The sequence below is a fragment of the Rhineura floridana genome, chromosome 7, assembly GCF_030035675.1.
Source record: "Rhineura floridana isolate rRhiFlo1 chromosome 7, rRhiFlo1.hap2, whole genome shotgun sequence".
Lineage (NCBI taxonomy): Eukaryota > Metazoa > Chordata > Lepidosauria > Squamata > Rhineuridae > Rhineura > Rhineura floridana.
In genome coordinates this window covers 87,979,030-88,000,977 of record NC_084486.1, presented here as the reverse complement: position 1 = coordinate 88,000,977, position 21,948 = coordinate 87,979,030, and the positions used below count along the sequence as shown (strand labels likewise).

General features: G+C 45.2%; 1 protein-coding gene across 3 annotated transcripts in view; it reads right to left on the bottom strand.

Moving 5' to 3' along the window:
- Positions 1-833: 833 nt before the first annotated feature.
- Positions 834-21,948, bottom strand: part of GOLGA7B (golgin A7 family member B) — a 43,011-nt gene continuing 21,896 nt past the window's right edge. For 2 of the 3 annotated variants that reach the window (XM_061636302.1, XM_061636303.1), the window contains 4 exons: positions 8,188-8,313; positions 6,652-6,804; positions 4,945-5,046; positions 834-3,620 (listed from right to left, as the gene is read on the bottom strand). In XM_061636302.1, coding sequence (XP_061492286.1) covers positions 3,510-3,620; positions 4,945-5,046; positions 6,652-6,804; positions 8,188-8,313 — 492 coding nt within the window. In that variant the 3' untranslated portion in view covers positions 834-3,509. Of the gene's footprint in view, positions 3,621-4,944; positions 5,047-6,651; positions 6,805-8,187; positions 8,314-14,416; positions 14,791-21,948 lie in introns of those variants that run through there. The other variant, XM_061636304.1, reaches the window with a different exon arrangement.

Sequence of the window (21,948 nt, the reverse complement as noted above, 5' to 3'; positions counted from 1 at the left end):
TATAAGGTTGTGGGCACACACACACACACACACACACAAAACGGTGGAGGGAAGCCTCCTTCTCATCTCCTCATGTGCCTCTCCTGCTGCTCCCACAGCCATCAGAACTTCAAGGAAACACAGGAACATTGGAAGATGTCTTATACAGAGTCAGACCATTGGTCCATCTAGCTCAGTACTGCCAGTACTGACTGGAAGCAGCTTTCCAGGTTTCAGATGGGGCCTACATTCCCAGTCCTACCTGAAGATGCTGGGGAATGAACCTGGGAGCTTCTACGTGCAAAGCTACTACTGAACCATGGTCCTTCCCTATCAAAGGAAAGGTAAGGGAGCTGAAGGGGGAGTGGATTTAGGGGGGTGGCAGATGATAAAGGGTAGTTTCTAGAGAGGGGCAGTGGAGATGAACAAATGATATTTTCTTACCCACTGCCAGGGGTGTAGTGGTCCAGGGTCTCCAGGGGCCTTAGACCCTTTACTTTTTTGGGAGCAGGGTCCCAATGTCCCAATCAGCATAAAGGAGATTATGTTGGCCACTGAGAAGAGTCTTCTGCTTCCTTGTCCTTTCCTGCTGATTGGAACCAATTAGAGTGAAAGGACGTGAGTCGGCCACTGAGAAGACACTCCCCTTTTATGCTGATTGGCTCCTAGGGACATCTGTTGTTGTGGAAGAAGTTGCACGTGGGAAGAACTGAAGGGTGTGGAGATGACAACAGAGAGCAAGCGAGGGGGCGTGGCTGTGAGGGGAGGTTGTGTGACTATCATGAAGGGAGCCTGCACTTCTGAATTTGTCACTACATTACTGCCCACTGTGTGAGGAAAAATTGCCCAAGGTCTTTTGATTGTTTACTTTTCATTTTATTTATTTATTTGCAGAAGATACCACATTCATTCAAACTGAACTGCAATTGACTGGCACATCTCTGCCATGGTTAAAGCTCTGGGTTAAAACTGGAGTGATGTATGGCTTTTTACCCACCCATTTATTTTTTCAGGTTGCTTAAGAAGACAATATGCATGTGAAAACCTATGCCTGCAGAAGAACCACCTTTGCTACCTTGGGGCAATTGCCTGCTTACCTACCTATGTATGAGCACCACCAACCTAGGCAGCAGGCAGTTGAACATCAGCTCCATTAAACTCAAATAACTGAATCTGCATACCATACCAGCACAAACTCTAGTGCAATCATAATTAAGGCATCTGTATCACTTGTTTCAAGAGCAGTGTTAGCACCAGGTAAATGTAAAAATGTATGTCTCAACCACACACCCAACTACTAATGGGTCTGAAAGTTAGATATGAATAAGGGTCCTATTAAAACAAAGCTGTATTCTAAAATTGTAGGCCCACTTACAAACCTACTGCATGATCATCCATGGAGTGCATGCTGTGCTTTTCTGGTACAATTCATGGGACCCATTACTTTTAATGGCTTATGCAGCCTTAAGACAACAAAACACATGATGCAGTGACTGTGAATTAAATGCATCTGTGGGAGCCAGATCTATTATCTTTGAAGAGAACAGACCAGAAGAAACCAACTTTGGTGGATTCTCACTTGCCATTTATTGTCGGAGGTTTCCATGTAGAGACAGAGGGATACAACCATGACCAGTCCCATGTGGCAGAAGTAATGTCAAGTATATGGCATAGGAAGCAGCTTCTCAAAGCATCTGAGCACAGGGGAAAACCCTCCCAGGTCCACACTGGCTTGATCTCTATGCATTTGTTATGCCCTCTGCTGCTCTCTCATCCCCCTGAAACACAAACAGGGTCTGGTCACTCTACCAACACATTCCTGCCATCAAAAGCAGGGAAACCCCATTCTGAAACCATGATATTTGGAGCACTAATGAAGTAGATGAGTAACAGCTGAGTTTGTCCAGACCAAGCATTCAGTTAACATTCCTTTTTTAATAATAGCATGGTGTCTACCATCCACAAGTCTTACCCTCCCCAGTTGAACACAAACAATTATCTTATTGAGGAACCTCCAGGAGGAAATCTACCTGTGTACAGGATGTGTGATGTGAGAGAAGTTGGAAGCATTTTCAGAGCTGCTGTCCTTTGCTGGAAATGGTGGCAGGGTTCACCTGTGAGTTAGACACCTGTTCACTGGGCAGCCTGGTATAAGTCTTTTCCCCTTGCCTTCCCACCTTGTTTGAGAGTGGCACTGGGGGACTCAGAGAAGCGGTACTGAAGCACCAGCATCGAGAGGATCTCAGACATACATATGTGGGGCCCAGGAAGCTATTTACAGGGGGAGAGAACATGCAGCAAGAAAACAACCTGTGCATGCAAGTGGTAAGATGCTGCTGCAGAACACCTGTGCACTGGGGAGGTGAGTCAAATATTGCAGAGTACAATGCCCACCTTGGAGTTTTCTCCTCCTTTCTCTTCCTGTTTGCTGAAAACAGTAGGGGAGGTGCAGCTTTAGTAGCTAGGACTATATTAAATATTTACACACATACTCCCAAAGATGCTTATTGGACCGTGCTGTGCTCTGCTGTAGAACTTAGGAACCAGAAGCCTCTCCTCCAAAAACTCCCATATTCTGATACTCTCCATGCTCCCAGATTGCTCTGGAAAACCTGTTGGAGTTGGTCAAAGATGGTGTGGGCCAATCTTTCAAGCATCGGAAGAATTTGCAGTCCCCAACAGGATCTGTGCTACTATCTCACAGGAGGGAGCAACTTCACCTCCCATTCTCCTCTAGCCCCATACGCTATCCCTGTCCTTCTATCGCCCTGAAAGGATCCAGAGCATGGGGCATGTTCCATGGTGCTCAAGTACAGAGACTATCCTGGTATCTGTAAGAGGGCACATCTTTGCCAATACAGGCACCCCACATCAGGAGAGGGTGTGCAAGCACCTGCAATGACACAGCACCACTATAGCACCGTGGACACTGTATGCTTTCAGCATATAACATGCCTAAAGTGCCAGGAGGAAAGTGACATGCAGCTAGAATGGTGTGTCAGTGAAAATGCAGGAAGGGACAGAACAGTGGTGCTCAAGGAAAGGACTGTAACAGAATCCCAAACCCACCAGTTCCCTCATCCCACCCCATCCTATCCCAGCTCACTATGCTGGATTGATCTTTGTTGGCCATTGGACCTTCAGCAAGAGGTTGCAGTCAGTCGGGATTATCATGTGCCTTCAGCTGGGAGGACAGAACTTAGGCAATGACATATGTGGGCATCTGGGGAGGAGGCAGCAGTGTCCCCAGAAGCCCATAGGAAGTATCAGTAGCTCATGGTATCAAGGTGTTGAGCCACAGAGACTGGGCTCCTCTGGGGGTAAGGTCCACTTGGGCCGAGGTCAAGCATCCCCTAAGAATGACTTTGCCCTCGCTGGTTGTCTCTCCCAAGGGTGTCACAACTTTCCTTGCTGGCAACCCATCCCCCCCCAGGGGGAGCTCAGAAGCGGGTGCTCTGATAGCGCAGTCTGCGGATCTCGGAGACACCATTGTCCCGGCAGTACAAATCTCTGCCGGGACTCTGTGCCAGTCACCGGCCCCCTGCTCCCCCACCTCCACCCCCAGTGCTGCCACTGCTGCTGCTGCTGGAACTGCCGGAGCTGGAGCTGCTGCAACGATCCTCATAGATGGAGATCTCAATCTGCAGGAAAAGGATAAGGAGAACAAAGAGAACAAGCAAGCGGGAGTAATCTCAACCTCGTCCCTATGCACCCACAAATGCACCTACTCCAACATAACTCAGCTATGCTGTAAGGCAGAGGTGGGGGACCTCAGACACAGGCCTCTCTGTCCGGCCTTCAGAAATCTCCCTAGACCATGCCCCACCCCAGGCCAATCCCCCCCCCATGCCCTCCTTGAGTGCTCTTGCCTAGCTGGCCTCTTGCTTGCTTGGATGAAGAGTTACATGTGTATAAACCTCTGACTTACACTGTACAAAGGTAAGACTCACACCCACTCCTTCACACACGTTCGCCCCCAGCCCCATCCACCACTGGCATGTGGCTCCCAGAGGGTTCCCCACAAGGGCATATGGCCCTCAGACTGAAAAAGGTTTGCCCACCCCTGCTGTAGGACATCAGCATCTCTGGTAAGAGCAAGTCCCTGACTGTGCTGGCCTTAGACATTTTGTTATGCACAGCTGAAATTTATTTATTTGATTTATATCTCGCCCTTCCTCCCAGCAGGAGGATTCCAAAATCTGAAATGACAGAGCACCTCTCAGGCAGCTGTTCTGTCTCAAACAAATAATGCCACCACATCTCTTCAGTGGAGCACACCCTGGAGCCACAACAGTTGGACATAATCCCAGATGAAGGAGCCTGCCTCCACAGAGACTGAAAACATCTGACTGCTGAGCAAATGCCTACTTCAGAGTTGGGGTAGTTTCCTGTGGTGCTGCTGTGAACATGGTGAGGCAGCAACTCCAGCCAAAGACTTGGGAGATGACTTTATGCATCACTGCATGCGCACACACCACATGTCCCCAACAGCCAAAGCCCCTGAGCATTCTGGAATCCATTGATCCCATCTACTAAGAGCAGCAGTAGCAGCAGCTGTGGGAAAAGGACTTTGAAAATTTTTTGCCACCTTATACCGTCCCCTTTTTGCCACCATCTTTCAAGGGAGCAGAGTCACATGATCCCATGGTTTGATATCATTGATAGCACCTGGTGCTCCAGATCGTTGTGTGGAGTAATACCATCTGCTTGTAACCCTGATTTTATTTTTGTGAACCACTTTGAGAACCACTAGGGTTCAAAAGTGGTATACAAATATTGTAAAATAAATAAGTAGACTATCCACCATGATTCCATAGCTTCTTCCTTAAGCATGAGTAGCTAATTTGGAACAGAGAATCTCAGCTGGGACACAAGAAGGGTCATGTATGTGATGAAGAACGTAAGAGCTACCTATGTGGAGCTGTGACTTTCCCTTTCACCTTTGATCTCAACCAGGAAGGATACAACCCGCATGCCCCGCTCCACTGGGTCTGTCAGCAGTAGCCCACGAGGAGCAAAGATTTTCTCATTCTGCTCCTGGATGTACTTGGAGATCTTCTTCAGAACCTGGGGAGATAATTGGACAACCATTCATCAACTACTGTAACCCCAGAAAATGAGAAATAAATGGTAGGAATATGATCCATTTACTGGGATCCTCTTAAGTTCTCTTGGATTCACCTGCTTCCAGAAGGAAAGAGTGCTTCATGAAACCTCAGCAATGCAACACCTCAATAACAAAGGCTTATGTTGATTTAGATATGCCATTCTCTGTTTCAGGTCAGCAATCTCTAACTGATAACCATCAAGCCAAGCCCTAAATGTTTCCCAGGACAAATCATCCTGTTGCCTAACTGCTCCTACACTGAGCATGTTGCCCTAATATCTGCCTGAGAACATTTTTAAAAGTGATACTTAAAGAACCCTTTTGGCCGCTCCCATATGCTATTTATGTGCGCATGTGAATGATTGCATTACATTTTGAATACACAGGAACCCAGTCTTTAAATCAATTGAAGGCTCTGCAGGAAGGATATAAAACCTGGAGGCAGGGATGTTAAGTGCACCAGAATTTTCTGTTATTTTGAATATTTTTCCAACCTTGGAAAATAGCAAGTTGTTACGTGAAACACTTCGAGCATAACCTGTGACAGAGAGAGCATTCCCTAAAGCTTGAAACAGATTGTCAGTTTATATCATATGCCTTTCCTTTTGAATCTTGTTCATTATTCCCATTGGGAATTGATATCTCCAGTCAGCACAAGGATTTCTTTACCCCCTCTTCTCTCCCCTTGTGCATCCCAGGCCCTCTCCAAATCTGATTCAGTGGTTTGGGGAAACCCCTAGAACAGATTTAGGGGGTGCATGGGGGAGAGGGGGAAGTCCCATTGTGCAAGAGGAAATCCTTGCACTGATGAGACAATACCTTAGCATGACTTGGCATACAACCCTCTATTTCTTATATTTAGGCATGAGTGTCAGTGCTTATGTAAACAAAATTCAAGATACTGCCAACCTGCTTTTGGATGGGGGTCATATCTCAAGAGAACAAAACCAAAGCATTAGCATGTGTTTGCACTAGGCTTCTTCCCCTACTTTGAAAGACACTTGAAGTGTTCTTTCAGTGCATCTAATCCCTTTGTCTACATGCATCATACAGCACATCAGACAAAGCTAAAAACTGCACCACTGCTGACCTTGTCTACATAACCCTGTGTTGTGTTATATTGGTGCAGGATTCACACAGTATATTGGTTATCAGAATTAAGGAAGGATCAATAGTGTACCTATTACAAGTGCAAAGACCTAGGTTTACCATTCAAATTTTAAGATACTTCAACATCATAATTCATTATACTGATGCCCCACCAGTTTTCTCAAGTTTGCTATAATAGTTAGGCTTTTCTCACCTCTGAGTGACAATACTTCATCTCTTGGGAGATATTGTATTCTATCTTGTTCAGTCTTAACCCAAACAATTATCAAATTGAGATTACTGACATGAGAAGAGGTTGGACAGATTATTATTAAATATGGGAGAGGCAAGGAATCCACATCTCACACTACATTAGTCAACACGCTACATCACACTACATCAGTCAATATGATGTAACAACAATACCATTGTTATATAGCAATATAACATCCATTGTTTTCCTTGTGCCCACAAACCTTCTCATAGCGGGTCTCCATGCAGAGGAAGATGAAGTAGGCTGTAGCACAGGCCAAACATCCCTCCAGATACGAGCTACCCCCAATTTTCTCAGCCTCAGCATAGAAGTTGTTGAGGGTCTTCACAGTTTCCTCAAAAAGTTGCCGCTCAATCTTTTGCAGGGACAGAAAAGAGAAAGTAAACCATAAGAGGTGTGCGCAGGAGACCTTTCTATGGTTCTTGGCATCCCCCTTTCACACATGGCAAAAAATAGATATTAGCATGGAGAATGAAGTCTTAAAACAAAAGCAGGTATGCTGTAGAATAGCACTGATGTGAGTGTGTGTGCATTCATGTATTTGAGAGGAGTGGTCTATCTGCTGTGTATTTTATAAGTGATTACAACAGCTAATAAATTAAAAGAAATCCCAAAAGGAAATGATGTATACCCAGGATCTCTAAGAAGATAACAAACTACTCTGTAAAATTTAAGATTTCCAGAACATCTGAAACATTAGTGCTGTGTACTAACACCCTTAGCCCATTGGCATCCAGACTATATTGCCCTAATCTGACATAAGGACTTATTATATAATTTGCCAGTCAGAGTGTGAGTTGTGACAATCCTGTGAGGTAACCAGGGGTATAGTTGTATAGGGTTTCAGGAGGTCTTAGACCCCTTATTTTGTAGGGAGACAGGTCCCAGCATGGTACCTATGTGTCCAGAATCCTATGAGCCAATCAGCAAGAAAGGGGAGTGGTTAGACAGTGAGAAGTGTCTTCTAACTTGCTCCCTTATCTTTTCCTGCTGATTGGAAAAAAACAGAGCGAAAGGAGTTCCTGTTAGTTCATATTTCAAAAAGGCAAGTAGTGGAGAGTGAGAATTCTGTAATTGCAGTAGAAGAGACAGTGAATCCTGATGACAGCATCCCATCTACATCATCAAGGGATCTGGTAGCATCAGGAGAAACATGTAGACAATGTAGTCAGCAATTCAAGCAATATATCCAACAGTGAGAAAGGAGAGTCAAATGGTGACAGTGACAGAGAAACAGAAAGCAGTATCAGGGGCGTCACTACCGGGGTGCGGAGGGTGCGGACTGCACCCGGGTGACACCATGAGGGGGGTGACACTCAGAGCTGCCCTGCCCCGTGCCGCCCCACTCCGCCCCGTGCCGTTGCCCGGCAAAGGAGCCGAGAACCGCTCCGGGTTGGTGTCAGAGCAGCCAACTCCTCCTCGGAGGCGGGCGGGCAGGCAAGACCGAAAGCAGGCACCTGCTCGCTGGCGGTGAAGCCTGGAGCATGTGGTGAGTGCACGCGCTCATGCACACAAGGTCAGCCACCCCCATCCATGTACCTGGGAGGGCGCGCGCTGGAGGTCCGCACCCTCCCGCACTCCCGCTAGTGACGCTGCTGAGCAATATTTAAGCCTGGCCAGATTGTTCTATAATTTTAGAAGGTTGTATAATCTTAGAAGGGGGCATGGCTGTGACTATTATGAAGAGACCTTGCAATTCTGAATTTGTCACTACACTATTGGAGATAAGTGACTGTACCCGGCTGTCCAGCTCAGGTGGAAATTTGGTCTGGAACTGGCAGATGGTCCCGTCACTGTAGTCCCGCTGAACAAAGACTTTGGTGGCCAATGAAGCACTCCGCCGTAGTTCTTGTAGATTGTGGACCTGGAAAATAAAGAGGCAGGTGGTTACAACAGGCAAAACACCTTCTACAACAGTGAAGAAAGCTCACACCATGTCCTGGCACTTCCTGATCAGATAGAAATGCATCTGCAAAGTATATCCTATGTGCTTCTCTGTGACCTCCAATTTTCATTGAGATAAAATTGTTGATTCTCCACATAATAATTTCATCTACTTACATTCTCCCTAGGACATTTTCCCCAGAGATATCTTTTTCATAAGAGGTAAAAAATATATCAGAGCAAGTGGACATGTCCAAGAAAGATGATCTGCTAAATAACATACAGTAGAAGGGGAGTGCTGTCCTGAGGAGAGCATCACTGAAGAGTAAGGCTCTCATCCAATGAAAAAAATCTTACTCCACGAGTTGGCCATCTTTTCAGGCCTGTGGGCACATTTGCAAACTAGAAAAACTGATGTGGGCACCACACATAGCAACCATGCCCACACTGCAACCTATTATACTGGCTACAACAGAATGCTTCTTTCAAGGCCATTTCAGTGGGGGGAGGATTCCCTGTGGGCACCAGGGAAGGCTCTGTGAGCACATGGGCACCATTTGGTGACCTCAGTCTCAGTCAATTAACCCTTTATATTTTAACCAATTTAATAATTTAAGGTGCCTTTTAGGTATTCTCAAAGCTACGTGGGAGACAGTTATCTGTCAGCAGTACCTGGAAGAATGTTTTAACAGCACAAGCCTATACATGTCTACTCAGAAGTAAGTCCTATTGAATTCAATGGGACTTGCTCCCAAGTAAATGTGTATAAGCTTTCAGCCTTACTTAATTAGGTGAGCAGGTGGTGATGACACGGGTGTTCCCCATAGAACTGGCATTGCTTAGGGGATGTTGATTCTGGGGAAAAGGTTCACATAATCAGCCCCCACCAAAGTGGTTTGGTGAGTCATTAAATGTTGTCCCAGCTGTACAGGCACTGGTCATATATAAGCAGCTCCCCATGCTACTGGGACAGTCTCTAAAGCAGGTGTAGGAAACCTGGATTACAACTTCCATCATCCATTGGCCGTGATGGAAGCTGGAGTCCAACAACACCAGGAAGGTGGAGAAAGAGAAAAGGAAGACAACATCCCATTGCACAAGTGGAACACTACTTGCTCAATGCTGGATACAGTCCATTTTTAGATGCTGTGTCACATGCCATAGCATAGACTATCTTAAAAGAGGCATTCCCTCCATTGTGTGAGCAGGGATGCCTCTTCTAAGATGACATCTGTCTCTTGAAGATTTTGTAAATATTCACACCAGTTCAGGTCAGTTTGTAAGGACATGTATTTAAAGAAAAGTTTTTTTTATCTACTCAATTAATTGGGGGTACCTCTTTAGTTGACCAAAAGGGCACTCTACGAGTAATTAATTCAACATTGCAGCCCTACCCAAAAGGAATTAAAAAGTTCTTCTATGAGACTGTCGTTCAGAACATTGGTATGCTCTGCTGCAATGGATTATAATACACAGTTTCTTCAGCACTCCCTTAGAACACTGGTAAGGATTGTAGATTTGGAAGCATAATTTGAAGTTAGGCGTGGAGTAAATTCACACATCCATATTCATTAGCTAACAACTTACGTGTGTAAAACAGTCATCATATATCAAACGTAATGGAGCTTTTATATCTCATCAGATAATAATTTCCAATGGAGGCAGTGCACATTATCAGATAAGAAGTGTGTAACATGCATGAGAAGTGTGTGTGAATCAGCCCTCTCATTACATTTTATGAATTATCCCTATGTGCAAGCAATATGTGTTTGCTGCTCTTGGGGCAGGAGAGCAACCAATGGAATGGAGGCTAAAATCAGAACATTGCAATAGGCTCTGTAGCAAGAAATGCAGCAGCTTCACCAAGAACATCAATGAATGGAAAACCTGAATTTCAGAAGAAAATCACCCTGTGCTTTATAGATTACAGCAAAGCCTTTGATTGTGTAGATCATGAAAAACTATGGAGTGCTTTAAAAGAAATGGGGGTGCCACAGCATCTGATTGTCCTGATGCACAACCTATACTTTGGACTTTGGCTACTGTAAGGACAGAATATGGAGAAAACGACTGGTTCCCCATCGGAAAGGGTGTGAGACAGGTGTATTTTATCACCCTATTTATTTAATCTATACGCAGAACATATCAAACGTAAAGCAGGATTGGACCAAGATGAAGGAGGTGTGAAAATTGGAGGAAGAAATATCAATAATTTAAGATATGCAGATGATACCATACTCTTAGCAGAAACCAGTAATGATTTGAAAAGAATGCTGAAGAAAGTTAAAGAGGAAAACACAAAAGCAGGACTACAGCTGAACATCAAAAAGACTAAAGTAATGACAACAGAAGATTTATGTAACTTTACAGTTGACAATGAGGGCATTGAACTTGTCAAGGATTATCAATATCTCGGCACAGTCATTAACCAAAATGGAGAAAATAGTCAAGAAATCAGAAGAAGGCTAGGACTGGGAAGAGCAGCTGTGAGAGAACTAGAAAAGGTCCTCAAATGCAAAGATGTATCACTGAACACTAAAGTCAGGATCATTCAGACCATGGTATTTCCAATCTCTATGTATGGATGTGAAAGTTGGACAGTGAAAAAAGCGGATAAGAGAAAAATCAACTAATTTGAAATGTGATGTTGGAGGAGCTCTTTGCGCATACCATGGACTGAGAAAAAGACAAATAATTGGGTGTTAGACCCAATTAAACCAGAACTAGCACTAGAAGCCAAAATGATGAAACTGAGGTTATCATACTTTGGACACATCATGAGAAGACATAATTCACTAGAAAAGACAATAATGCTGGGAAAAACAGAAGGGAGTAGGAAAAGAGGAAGGCCAAACAAGAGATGGATTGATTCCATCAAGGAAGCCACAGACCTGAACTTACAAGATCTGAACAGGGTGGTTCATGACAGATGCTCTTGGAGGTCGCTGATTCATAGGGTCGCCATAAGTCGTAGTCGACTTGGAGGCACATAACAACAACAACATGAAACAACCTCCACTAAAATGTCACACCTAGCAAAGCAAGAGCAATTGAAAACACACAGCAAATAATTTAGGAGTTCAAATCCCCACTCGTGTCTCCTACGTATCAAGGGCCAGCTAAAGATCACCCTCACAGGGAGTGGCTCAGGGGTTACGTGCCCTGCCATCTGTGCAGCCATGGGCAAGCTGCATAGTCCCAAGGAGCCCAGTTGCCCCCCAGCTGGCAGTTGCAGACAAGGAAGGGGCTTGACTAGCCTCAGAGGGAGGCAATGGTAAACCCCCTCTGCATACCGCTTACCATGAACACCCTATTCATAGGGTCACCATAAATTGGGATCGACTTGAAGGCAGTCCATTTCCATTTTTCCATGGCAAAGTGAATTAAGGGTAGATGGAATATGTTTTACTTGACAAAATTAACACATTTGATTCCGTTTAGGGAAGGAATTAACAAATTTTGAAGCTATATGAAGAACTGAAACCATTAATAATCTTCTGAAACAATCAACTTAACAAAAATATTTTGATGGAAACACCTCTTTTTCAGGGTTTGCTAGTGTAATAATAAAATATATAATTGTATTTTGAACACCACATTGTTATTGAGATGTACTTTTGTGTCTTGAATATCTATATTGTATGACTCATTAGTTTGCCAATTATTTATAATGTAGTTTGTTGAATGAGGATGTGGCTAGGGAAAATAAGCTATTACTGGATAACGCACTTATGACAAAAACTAATTTTTAAAAAATCTCTGTCTAGCTGTTTATGCAACCATCCAAATTTGCTCTCAAAAATCAGTTCAACGCTGAAATTTATTCAACTAAAGTTAAAGCACAGCAGGCCCAAAACATTTAAAATAATGCTGAAACATGGTGGCAGAAGTAGACTGACATTACAGAAAGAAAGAAAAAATAAATTAACTGTAGCAGGCTATATCAGTCAGTTTGCAAACTCCTGAATTGGATTGCTCTGAGTGAGAGCTGTGTGATGGATAATCTAAGAGGTGGCAACAGATGTGTCTCAAGCTATTCTTTTCATCATTGTGATGAATTCCACAGTAATTAATAATCAGTCTGGAACTTGACTCCTCTATTGCAGAACCCAGTAAGAGAGAGAGAGAGAGAGAGAGAGAGAGAGAGAGAGAGTCCAATAATCCTTTTAACCCAGTTCCAAAGCTTCAAAGGGACATATCAGGACCAGTGGGAAGCAATCTGTCATCCTGATTATTCACAGTCTGTTGCTGGCTTTATTCACTGGCAGGATGAAACCTTATATTCCTTCCCAAACTGCAAGGAGTCCCCCCCCCACCCTCTGCAGGGCCAGCCCTCATTTCCTTCCCCTTAACTATCACCTTACAAGACTCCAGACAAGTTTTGACCTCGCTAAATTTCCCACTTGCTTTGTTATACTGCATGGCAGGCTCTACAGTTCAATAAATCATCCTAGATGTTGAGAAAGTTAGCAGTTGTTTTATACCTGGATTTCAGAACATCCCTAGTTCTTCTCAAGAGGGGTTGGGCTCAAGGTTTATTTAATTCGATCATGTGCAAACTTAGCTTAGATGAGAGCCAACCGAAGTCCTAACCTCAACAACAAGGGCTGCGATTCTGAAGATCTGCTGTTGGGGAAAATATAGAAATTATTCTCTTTCGTAGCAGGAAGGGGAATTAAGTTGCACGATCTCCGACCAGAGGGCTGCACGAGGAATGCGCAAATTGGGAAGGGAGTATATGAATACAGCTTGTTCGGATGCTTTGACCCTTTCTCAGTTACACGGGGATGTCTTGCTGTGACGTTGGGAGTAGGCTACTCCCCCGCACGCACCTCCCGCGTTCAGAAACTGCCTCCTTTCCCCTAGTAACAACCTTTCTGCAGTTTCCGCTCTGGCTCAGCCGGAGGGCTCGTCTGCTCGGGGCTGCATCTTGCCTTGGCACCACCAGCATGACAAGGATGGCAAACAAGATCTTATTTTGTGGGAGGGGGGAGGTGAAGAGGCCTCCCCAGCGGTCACATAATTGGCACCGATTGTGACAAACAGCACTAATGGATGAGAGTGAGGTGTGAGATGAAGGAGCTGAGTTGAGAGAGCTCCTGGTTTTGGAGGCAGTTGGCACCTTTGGAGAAAGTGCTGCTGCACCCCTCCTCCCCGCTGCTTTCAGCCCCCGGTAGGAACACAGGAAGCTGCCTTATACTGAGTCACGCCATTGGGCCATCTAGCTCAGTAGTGTCAACACTGACTGGCAGCGGCTGTCCAGGATTTCAGACAGGGGTCTCTCCTATTCCTACCTGGAGATGCCAAGGACTGAAGCTGAGACCTTCTGCAAGCGAAGCAGATGTTCTGCCACTGAGCTACGGTCCTTCCCAACGGAGCAATGAGTGGCGGGGCTGCCGACGATTCAGCAGCCTCGATAAGGAAGCCCACACTTAAACCAGAGAGTGATGCCACAGGTGTCTCCTTTCTTATGGGCCCTGTCCTCCATCGGCAGAGCCACAGGCAAAGGGCAACCTGGGGAGGCATAAGGGGCGGTGCTGTCCTAGCCCTGTGACTTCCTCGTGTTGTCCTCCTGTACCTGCTCCTTGCCTATCCCTGCCAAGGGCTGCCAAAGGCGCCTTGTGCGCTACCCAGAGAAACACACTGATTCGCCGCCGAGCACAGCGAAGCCCCCTTCCCTCTTGGCAATACCCTGCCTTGGTTAGTGACCCAGGATTGCGGAGCAGTGCCACACTGGGGGAAGAAGACATCGCGGTGGCTTCGGAGGGAGCGATGGCGTTCCATCCTAGCCCCAGACACCCGCTGGAGGTCCTCAGCGCTGCCTTCCTTGAACGCCTGCTGAAGTCGGAGGCACCGGCGACTCGTGGGGCCTGCAGAGCAAACCAGGGGATGTGGCGCTAGAGCAGCCGGCGCTGGCTGGCGTTGAGGGGCGCCTGGTCTGGCTCCTGCCGCATCAGGCAGAAAAGAAGGCAGGCAAACCAGGCAGCCGCCTGCGTTGAGGAGAGTCTGCTGGGCGGCTGCCATGACTCGAGAGAGCCCTAACCTCCTGTGCCTGTGGGTTCTGCTTTCCTCGCGCTGCTCACCTCGGTTGCCATGTTGTGCTGCCAGCGTGGTTAATCCACGCTGTTCGGGAGCCCAGGAGCCCGAAGCTGAGACTAGCGCGGGTTGGTGATGAAGACTCCGCCTTTCCCAGGAAGCCGACCTAAGGGCGCTGTCCCCGGTGCCGTAGACGGAGAAAGCGCTCAAATCCCGGAGCTGTCGCCGCCGGCAGGGATAGAAACTAGTTTGGCTGCGCTGGGGCCGCGTCCTCAGCGGGGAATGGGCGCAGGGAGTGTGTCGCTGTCCTTGGTCCTGAAAGCTTGTGTTTGAGGAACTCGAACTGGGGGCAAAGCGCCCCACCTAGCGTTGTCCGCGGTGCTGACGACCCGTTTCCCAAGCAGGTCCCCTCAACGAGTAACCGCTTCGTTCGCCCCCACCCCAACGCTCAGGCTTCCTCAGCGAATGGCATCGCCGCCACAAGAGGAGGGGGCGGGCTGCCTTTGTGGGAGCCGCATCCCCCTAGGGCGTCCCCACGCTGGAGCGCCGGGCTCCGGCACTGACTCGGAGGAGGGACAAGAAGAGGCGGAGCTGCACAGAGCAAGAAAAAGACTGGGCTACAGCTCATTTCCTGCTCGCCCTACGGGAGCCAACATGCGGGCTACCTGGGGCACTTTTCATCCTGGCTTCTAAGCAGGATATACACAAAGCTTCAGTCCGCCACGTTCTTTCTGGCAGGTGTTTGTGCTTCCACCTGCAGCGCAGTTCTCTTTGATTAGCGAATGCTTGGCCCCAGCAGTCACATATATGACCAAAGCCAAGGAAGACCTGGCATATGGTGTGGGACTGACTAATTCGCCAACCTAATGGGCGCTTAGGGTACAGTGACAGAAGGGCCTCTAACAGAATAGCTCTCAACACCTTGTGGCCTACCCACCTTGAGGCAATTAATCCTCAGCTGCCCGTTTATTGGAGCCTATAAAGAAACTTTATTATACTGAGGGTTATCGTTTAGTAGAACCAACGTTAAAAGTTTTTGTGGCCAAGATTGTGTCTCATCTTTTCTACACAGCAGTAATTTGGGGTGAGCCTTGCAGAGACGAACTGGATATAATCCAAAACAAGTTCCTGTGACTGCTTTGGGCTATAGCACATAGTACACCTGGCTCATTGTTAAGCAGTGAAGTAGGTCTCCCTTCTTTAAAAGCTCATATACACAAATCCATTATATTGTATTGGAAAAAGTTATCAGCCATGCCAGAACACTATTTACCAAAATCCTGCTTTTTGGAACTACAGAACTGAGAAGGTTGGGTACAGTCCTGCAGATGCCTGACGCTGAGTTACTTGGATCTCCTCAGCTATGACAATGCAGGATGCATCCGAACATAAGATCCAGGACTTAGTTTTTGACAAAGATGCTCAAAAAGATTTTGAATATATAAAGAATTGTAATTCTGCTATTTGGTATGCCAAAATCAAATCAGACCACAAAAGGGCCACTTATTTGTGGGTGTTAACTTTTTCCCCTGTAAGGCATGCTTTCACTCAGCTCAGATTTCAGCTGATGCCCACTGAATATCTGGCTGGTACATACACAAAAAAACCATCAAAAGCTCACCTGTGTATATGTGGATCACGGCAAATTAAAGGTATGGAGCATTATATCTTATACTGCCCTTTATATAATTCACCAAGGGCCAAGTTCATCCTTCCTTTTCAGACTTCTTTAGAAGGCCAACCAGATGAGCTTTAGATCAGATGGCTGCTGGCAGATTCAGATACATTTGTCACTTATAGGGTAGCCTTGTTTGCATTAGCCACAACAAAGATCAGAATGGCCTTCCTGAGTTACACCAGTGTTAAAAGCTGAGGGGAGCTCAACTGAGTGTGCTCCTAATCTCTCAGAACCACTGTCTATTATCATGGAGGACTGGTGAAGTGTAGGATGACTGGAGGAGAGCTAATGTTATCCCTATCTTCAAAAAGGGCAAAAAGGAGGAACCAGGGAACTACAGACCAGTCAGCCTAACATCAATCCCTGGAAAAACTCTGGAGCAGATTATAAAGCAGTCAATCTGTACGCACCTTGAAAACAATGCAGTGATTACTAGGAGCCAACATGGATTTATGAAGAACAAATTCTGCCAAACTAATCATATCTCATTTTTTCATCGGGTAACCTCCCTTGGTAGACTGTGGGAATGCTGTGGACATAATATATCTCTACTTCAGCAAAGCTTTTTACGAACTGCCCCATGATATTCTGATTAGCAAGCTAGCTAAATGTGGGCTGGATGGAACTATCAGGTGGATCCACAGTTGGCTCCAGAATCATACTCAAAGAGTGCTTATCAATGGTTCCTTCTCAAACTGGGCGGAAGTAACAAGTGGGGTACCACAGGGCTCAGTCCTGGGCCCAGTGCTCTTCAACATTTTTATTAACGACTTGGATGAGGAGGTACAGAGCATGCTTATCAAATTTGCAGGTGATACAAAATTGGGGGGCACAGCTAATACCGTGGAAGACAGAAACAAAATTCAAAAGGATCTGGATAGGCTGGAGCATTAGGCTGAAAACAACAGAATGAAATTCAACAGGGATAAATGAAAAGTTCTACACGTAGGAAAAAGAAACCAAATGCACAGTTATAAGATGGGGGATACTTGGCTCAGCAATATGGCATGTGAGAAGGATCTTGGAATTGTCATTGATCACAAGCTGAATATGAGCCAATAGCGTGATGTGGCTGCAAAAAAGGCAAATACTATATTAGGCTGCATTAACAGAAGTGTAGTTTCCAAATCACGTGAAGTATTAGTTCCCCTCTATTCAGCACTGGTTAGGCCTCATCTTGAGTACTGCATCCAGTTCTGGTCTCCGCACTTCAAGAAGGATGCAGACAAACTGGAACAGGTTCAGAGGAGGGCAACAAGGATTATCGGGGACTGGAAACAAAACCCTATGAGGGCATGTTTAGCCTGGAGAAGAGAAGACTGAGGGGAGATATGATAGCACTCTTCAAGTACATGAAAGATTGTCACATAGAGGAGGGTCGGGATCTCTTCTCGATCGTCCCAGGGTGCAGGACACGGAATAATGAGCTCAAGTTGCAGGAAGCCAGATTTCGAATGGACATCAGGAAAAACGTCCTAACTATTAGAGCCATACGACAATGGAATGAATTACCTATAGAGAGGTAGTGGGCTCTCTAACACTGGAGACATTCCAGAGGCAGCTGGACAGCCATCTGTTGGGAATGCTTTGATTTGGATTCATGCATTGAGCAGGGGGTTGGACTTGATGGCCTTGTAGGCCCCTTCCAACTCTACTATTCTATGATTCTATAAACAAATGTAGTAAATTCTTATCACTCCCATTTGTCATTTTAGGGTTTTATCCATGTTTTATTGGATTGAAATTTAATGTTTTATAAATGTTTTATAAATATGTTATTTGGTATGTCTTTCCATATTGTAATGGCCATTGGCTAAAAACAATAACAATAAAGTCTCTCTACTGGGATCCTATAGAGTAAATCTAGTGAGGTGGCAGCTGCAGATTTTAATTCATTTCTGTTTTATTGCTGTTATTTGGTTATTATGTCTTCTATTTTAAACCTTTGTGATCTGCCCTGAGCATGTCTTGATATAGAAGGGTGGGATATAAATGATATAAATTAATATTATTAGAATATTGTAAATAATGCTTCACACAAATCATATTTGAGAATCCTAACTATGTATTGTTCAAGGTTTCAGATGTACAACACGGAAACCAAGATAAAGACTTGCTTGTCTGCTTTCATGTTCCATCCACTCAGCACTCCTCTCTTGTCTCAGTGGCCTCCTAAGGCAGAGCAAGAGCCATAACTCTGGCTTGCAAATTAATTCCACTTTTTAAAATTATGCTCACTGAAAATTCAGGAGCAAGAAAACAAGGAAAATATAAAAGAGAATGTAGAATGCCAAAAAAATGTGGAACTATTGAACATCATTCCATAAAACCAGAAAATTCTGTCTTAGTGGTAAATCTGCATTCATTAAGCAAGCTTTTGCTGCCAGATCTACCTCAGCATACAAAGTCCCAAGAATACGAGGGACCATGATCTCAAGGTCATCCTAGAATCAAGCATATCCTAGAATCACCAGAAATGTGAAAGCGCCCTCTGGATGAGCCAGAGCTCCCTGAGCAGAATACATAAAATAGCTCTCCCTGGAGTGAAAGGGGGAGGTCTGCACTGTACATTGTCCTCCATACATCCTGTCCAGAACTGTCCACAAAGTATTCATGTTTGGAAGGAAGCAGACATTCATGGATAATGGTCTTTTGCTGTCTCAGAATATTTCATTTGGATTTCAAGATAAAGAAGGTTTTTTCATGTTCTAGGCAATGATGTTCCAAGGACAGCGTTGAAAAATATTAATAAACCATGGATTATAGGGGCTCTGAAATTAAATTTATTTGTATCTCCTTTCCACAGTTCAAAGTTGGGACAACCTTAGATGCAGTGACCTTAGTCACCTATGAAGTTCAACCAAATGACTGAATAGTTCAAATTCACCTCAAACTCTTCACCCCTGCTGCCTCCTTAGACTTTCAATGGTTACACCCTGAGATGCATTCTGTACCTTTAAGAGTCTGATTGAAAGAAGAGTGGGATATACATTTAATAAATAAATAAATTTCAGGTCCAGGTGTGGCTTTTTCCACCCTGGTTGGAATTTCCCCTTTTACTTGTAAAGACACAGGAGGCTGCCTAGCACCTGGAAGTAACAGCCTTATTCACAGGCCAACCCCCTGGCCCACACACCCCATCTCCAAAGCATCTTTGCCAGTTCACTCCCTTTCTGCAAACAGCACAAGGTCCCTATATAGTGAGGGAGGGGGTTTACCAGCTCTACGTTCTCCTTAGTCCCCTTTTTCAATTTCCATATGTCCATCAATTATGGTTGCTTCACTTTCCATCTAGGGCAGGCTGGTGAACCTGTGGACCTCCAAATGTTGTTGGACTCCATCTTCTCTGGTGATTGAATATGCTGGCTGGAGCTCATAGGCAGCTGGAGTTCAATAACAGCTGGAAGGCCACCACTGATTTGTTATGGGTTAGCAGAGAATTTAAGATGCCGCAAAGTTAAGCTTTGTGTGCTGTATGAGATTTACTTGAAAAGATCAGGCTTTTACCCTGCATTCAAATCACCGACTCTGTAAAATAAGAAAAGTACTTCATTTCTAGAAATAAATAATGGATAGGAAAGGCATAACTAGTTCTAACTAACTAAGTTGGAGGTGCAATGGCCAGGCTTGGTCATTCGCCCCATACTACAGGAGAGAAACAAAGACAAAATGTCTCCTCTCCCTCTGCTGGATGGAGAAGAAGGAAGGAGAGGATGGAAGTGAGGTCAGCTTCCTGAGGATATCAGTTTACAATGGAAGGAAAATAGGTAGAGGAGCACAGGTAAGGTTAGGAAGACTAGCCAGCTGGAGGACCCTCTCTCTATCTCCCCTTAGGTATGCAAAGAGAACCAAATAGGAATTGTTCTTGTCACACTTCCAACATGATTGAGGGATGTCCAGATGCAAAAGACGACAGGGCCCCTACTAGGGTTGTCAGGTTCATGGCCTGAGACTGATCCTGTATCTTTAGGAGAAGAGAAAGTCAGCCAAGTGCAGGTGTTTTTGCAACTCTGTAATGGGAAAAACCACAAGGTGGAATTCTCCCTTCCCCCTGCACAACTTTTAAAGATACAGAAGACCTCTTGGTTGCCAGGCAACCCTAGCTCCTACACCTTTAATAGTTGTGTAGTAAAGGGAATTTCAGCAGCTGTAGCTTTCCTTGTGCCACCCATAATGCTCACCCAGTCTCCCTGCCTGCCCAGCCCTCCTTTCTCCCCAGTACACCCTCCTCCTGACAATATCATACAGCCTTTCCTGTCTTTAGGCTAGGTGTGGGGAAACGTAGGCCTCCAGATGTTGCTGAACTACAACTCCCATCAAGCATGGCCAGTGGCTAAGGATGATGGAAGTTGTAGTTCAGCAACATTTGAAGGCCAAAGATTTTCCACACCTGCTTTATGCCATATGGCAGTTTTTTTCATATCATCTTTCTCACTGGTGAATCTTTTCCTCAATTCACTATCTCCTCTGCTATTTCTTTCTTAAGACCAATGATGGCAGACCTATGCCCATTCCTATATTGTTCAACTCAAAGTGCCATGAACACTAGCCCACAAGGCCAATGATCAGGATTCATGGGAACTGCAATCTAATACTATTTGGAGGGCCACAGGTCCCTCATCCTTGTCTTAGGCTTTTGCCTTCTTTACCTCCCCTTTCCTTAGTTTTCTCAGTCCATTGCCTACTTTATTCTGCCTCTGGACTTTCTTTGACTTCTGTTATTTCTGGGGCCTCCTGCCATTCAGCTGCTACATACAAAACCTGAGATTTTTGGGACACTGATGTCTGTCCTCAGCACCATATGGGTCTTCCAGTTGTCTAGTTTCATGGAGTATACACTACCTTCTTCTGCCCTATGTGAATTCTCTCCCAACCAAACTGACCTTTCTACTCCCTCCCAGAAATTGAACGGTTTATGAACGTTTTTAAAGTTGTGAGTTCTGTCCTGGAAATGTTCCAAGACCTCACAGCAGCACTTCTAGTGTAAGGAAGGGAGCTGAGAAACATGCAGGTGACAGGAATTGTTCGTGTGAGATATTTGTGCTAAATTTAAGAAAAACGACAGAGAAAGAAACCGATCTAAAAATATTTGCTTATTATGTGGTTCCAAGAGTCTTCAGACATGCATGCATACTTATATACACACACACATATATAAATAGTATCAGCTGCAAGCCTAATTCCACCCAATATACATCTGCAGAATGACCACATCCAACCCTCAAGCCAGAAACATGCTTCTCCTGCCTCACCCTGAAAACAAGCCTGTCATTCTGGCCCTATCCTTATGTTCACAGTCCCGTCTCTTTCCAGTTACTACAACCCAGGCCCTCAGCAGGCATGCTGTGCAAAGGGACACGACAAATTTCTCCAAGGATCTTGTCATTCAGGCAAATAAAAGGAGCAATATAGATTACTGTGAAGCCTGTCACTCCTAGATGAGCTCTTCATCTCTCCATCAGCAGAGTGGAGGTTTTAGAGCCAACGGTAATCCAGCTGTTGGCTGGCATGAACAGAACTGCTGCATCTACCTGAGCAGATGCTGGGCATGCCTGGCCCAAAGCCAATGAAAACACCTAGTGCTTGAAACCTGCAATTATCTGCAGAGGAGTTCAGCTCTGGAAATATTTTAGTATCTCTCATTGTTATTTTGTGCAGTGATCCCCAAAGTGCAGCCTAACATTTCATTTATAGAGCTTCATATCTGGTGCACTTTAAAAAAAGATTTGGAAATGAAATGCAGGCTGCACATTGGAGATCACCGCACAGACCACTATCAACAAGAATGGCTGAAAGATTTGCTACAATTAATCTCCAGCTCAATGTGAGCAACAACACTTTCAGAAGATTGAACAAAGTCTGGACTCAGATCTATGCAGGCAATTGGCAGAGTCTACAGTC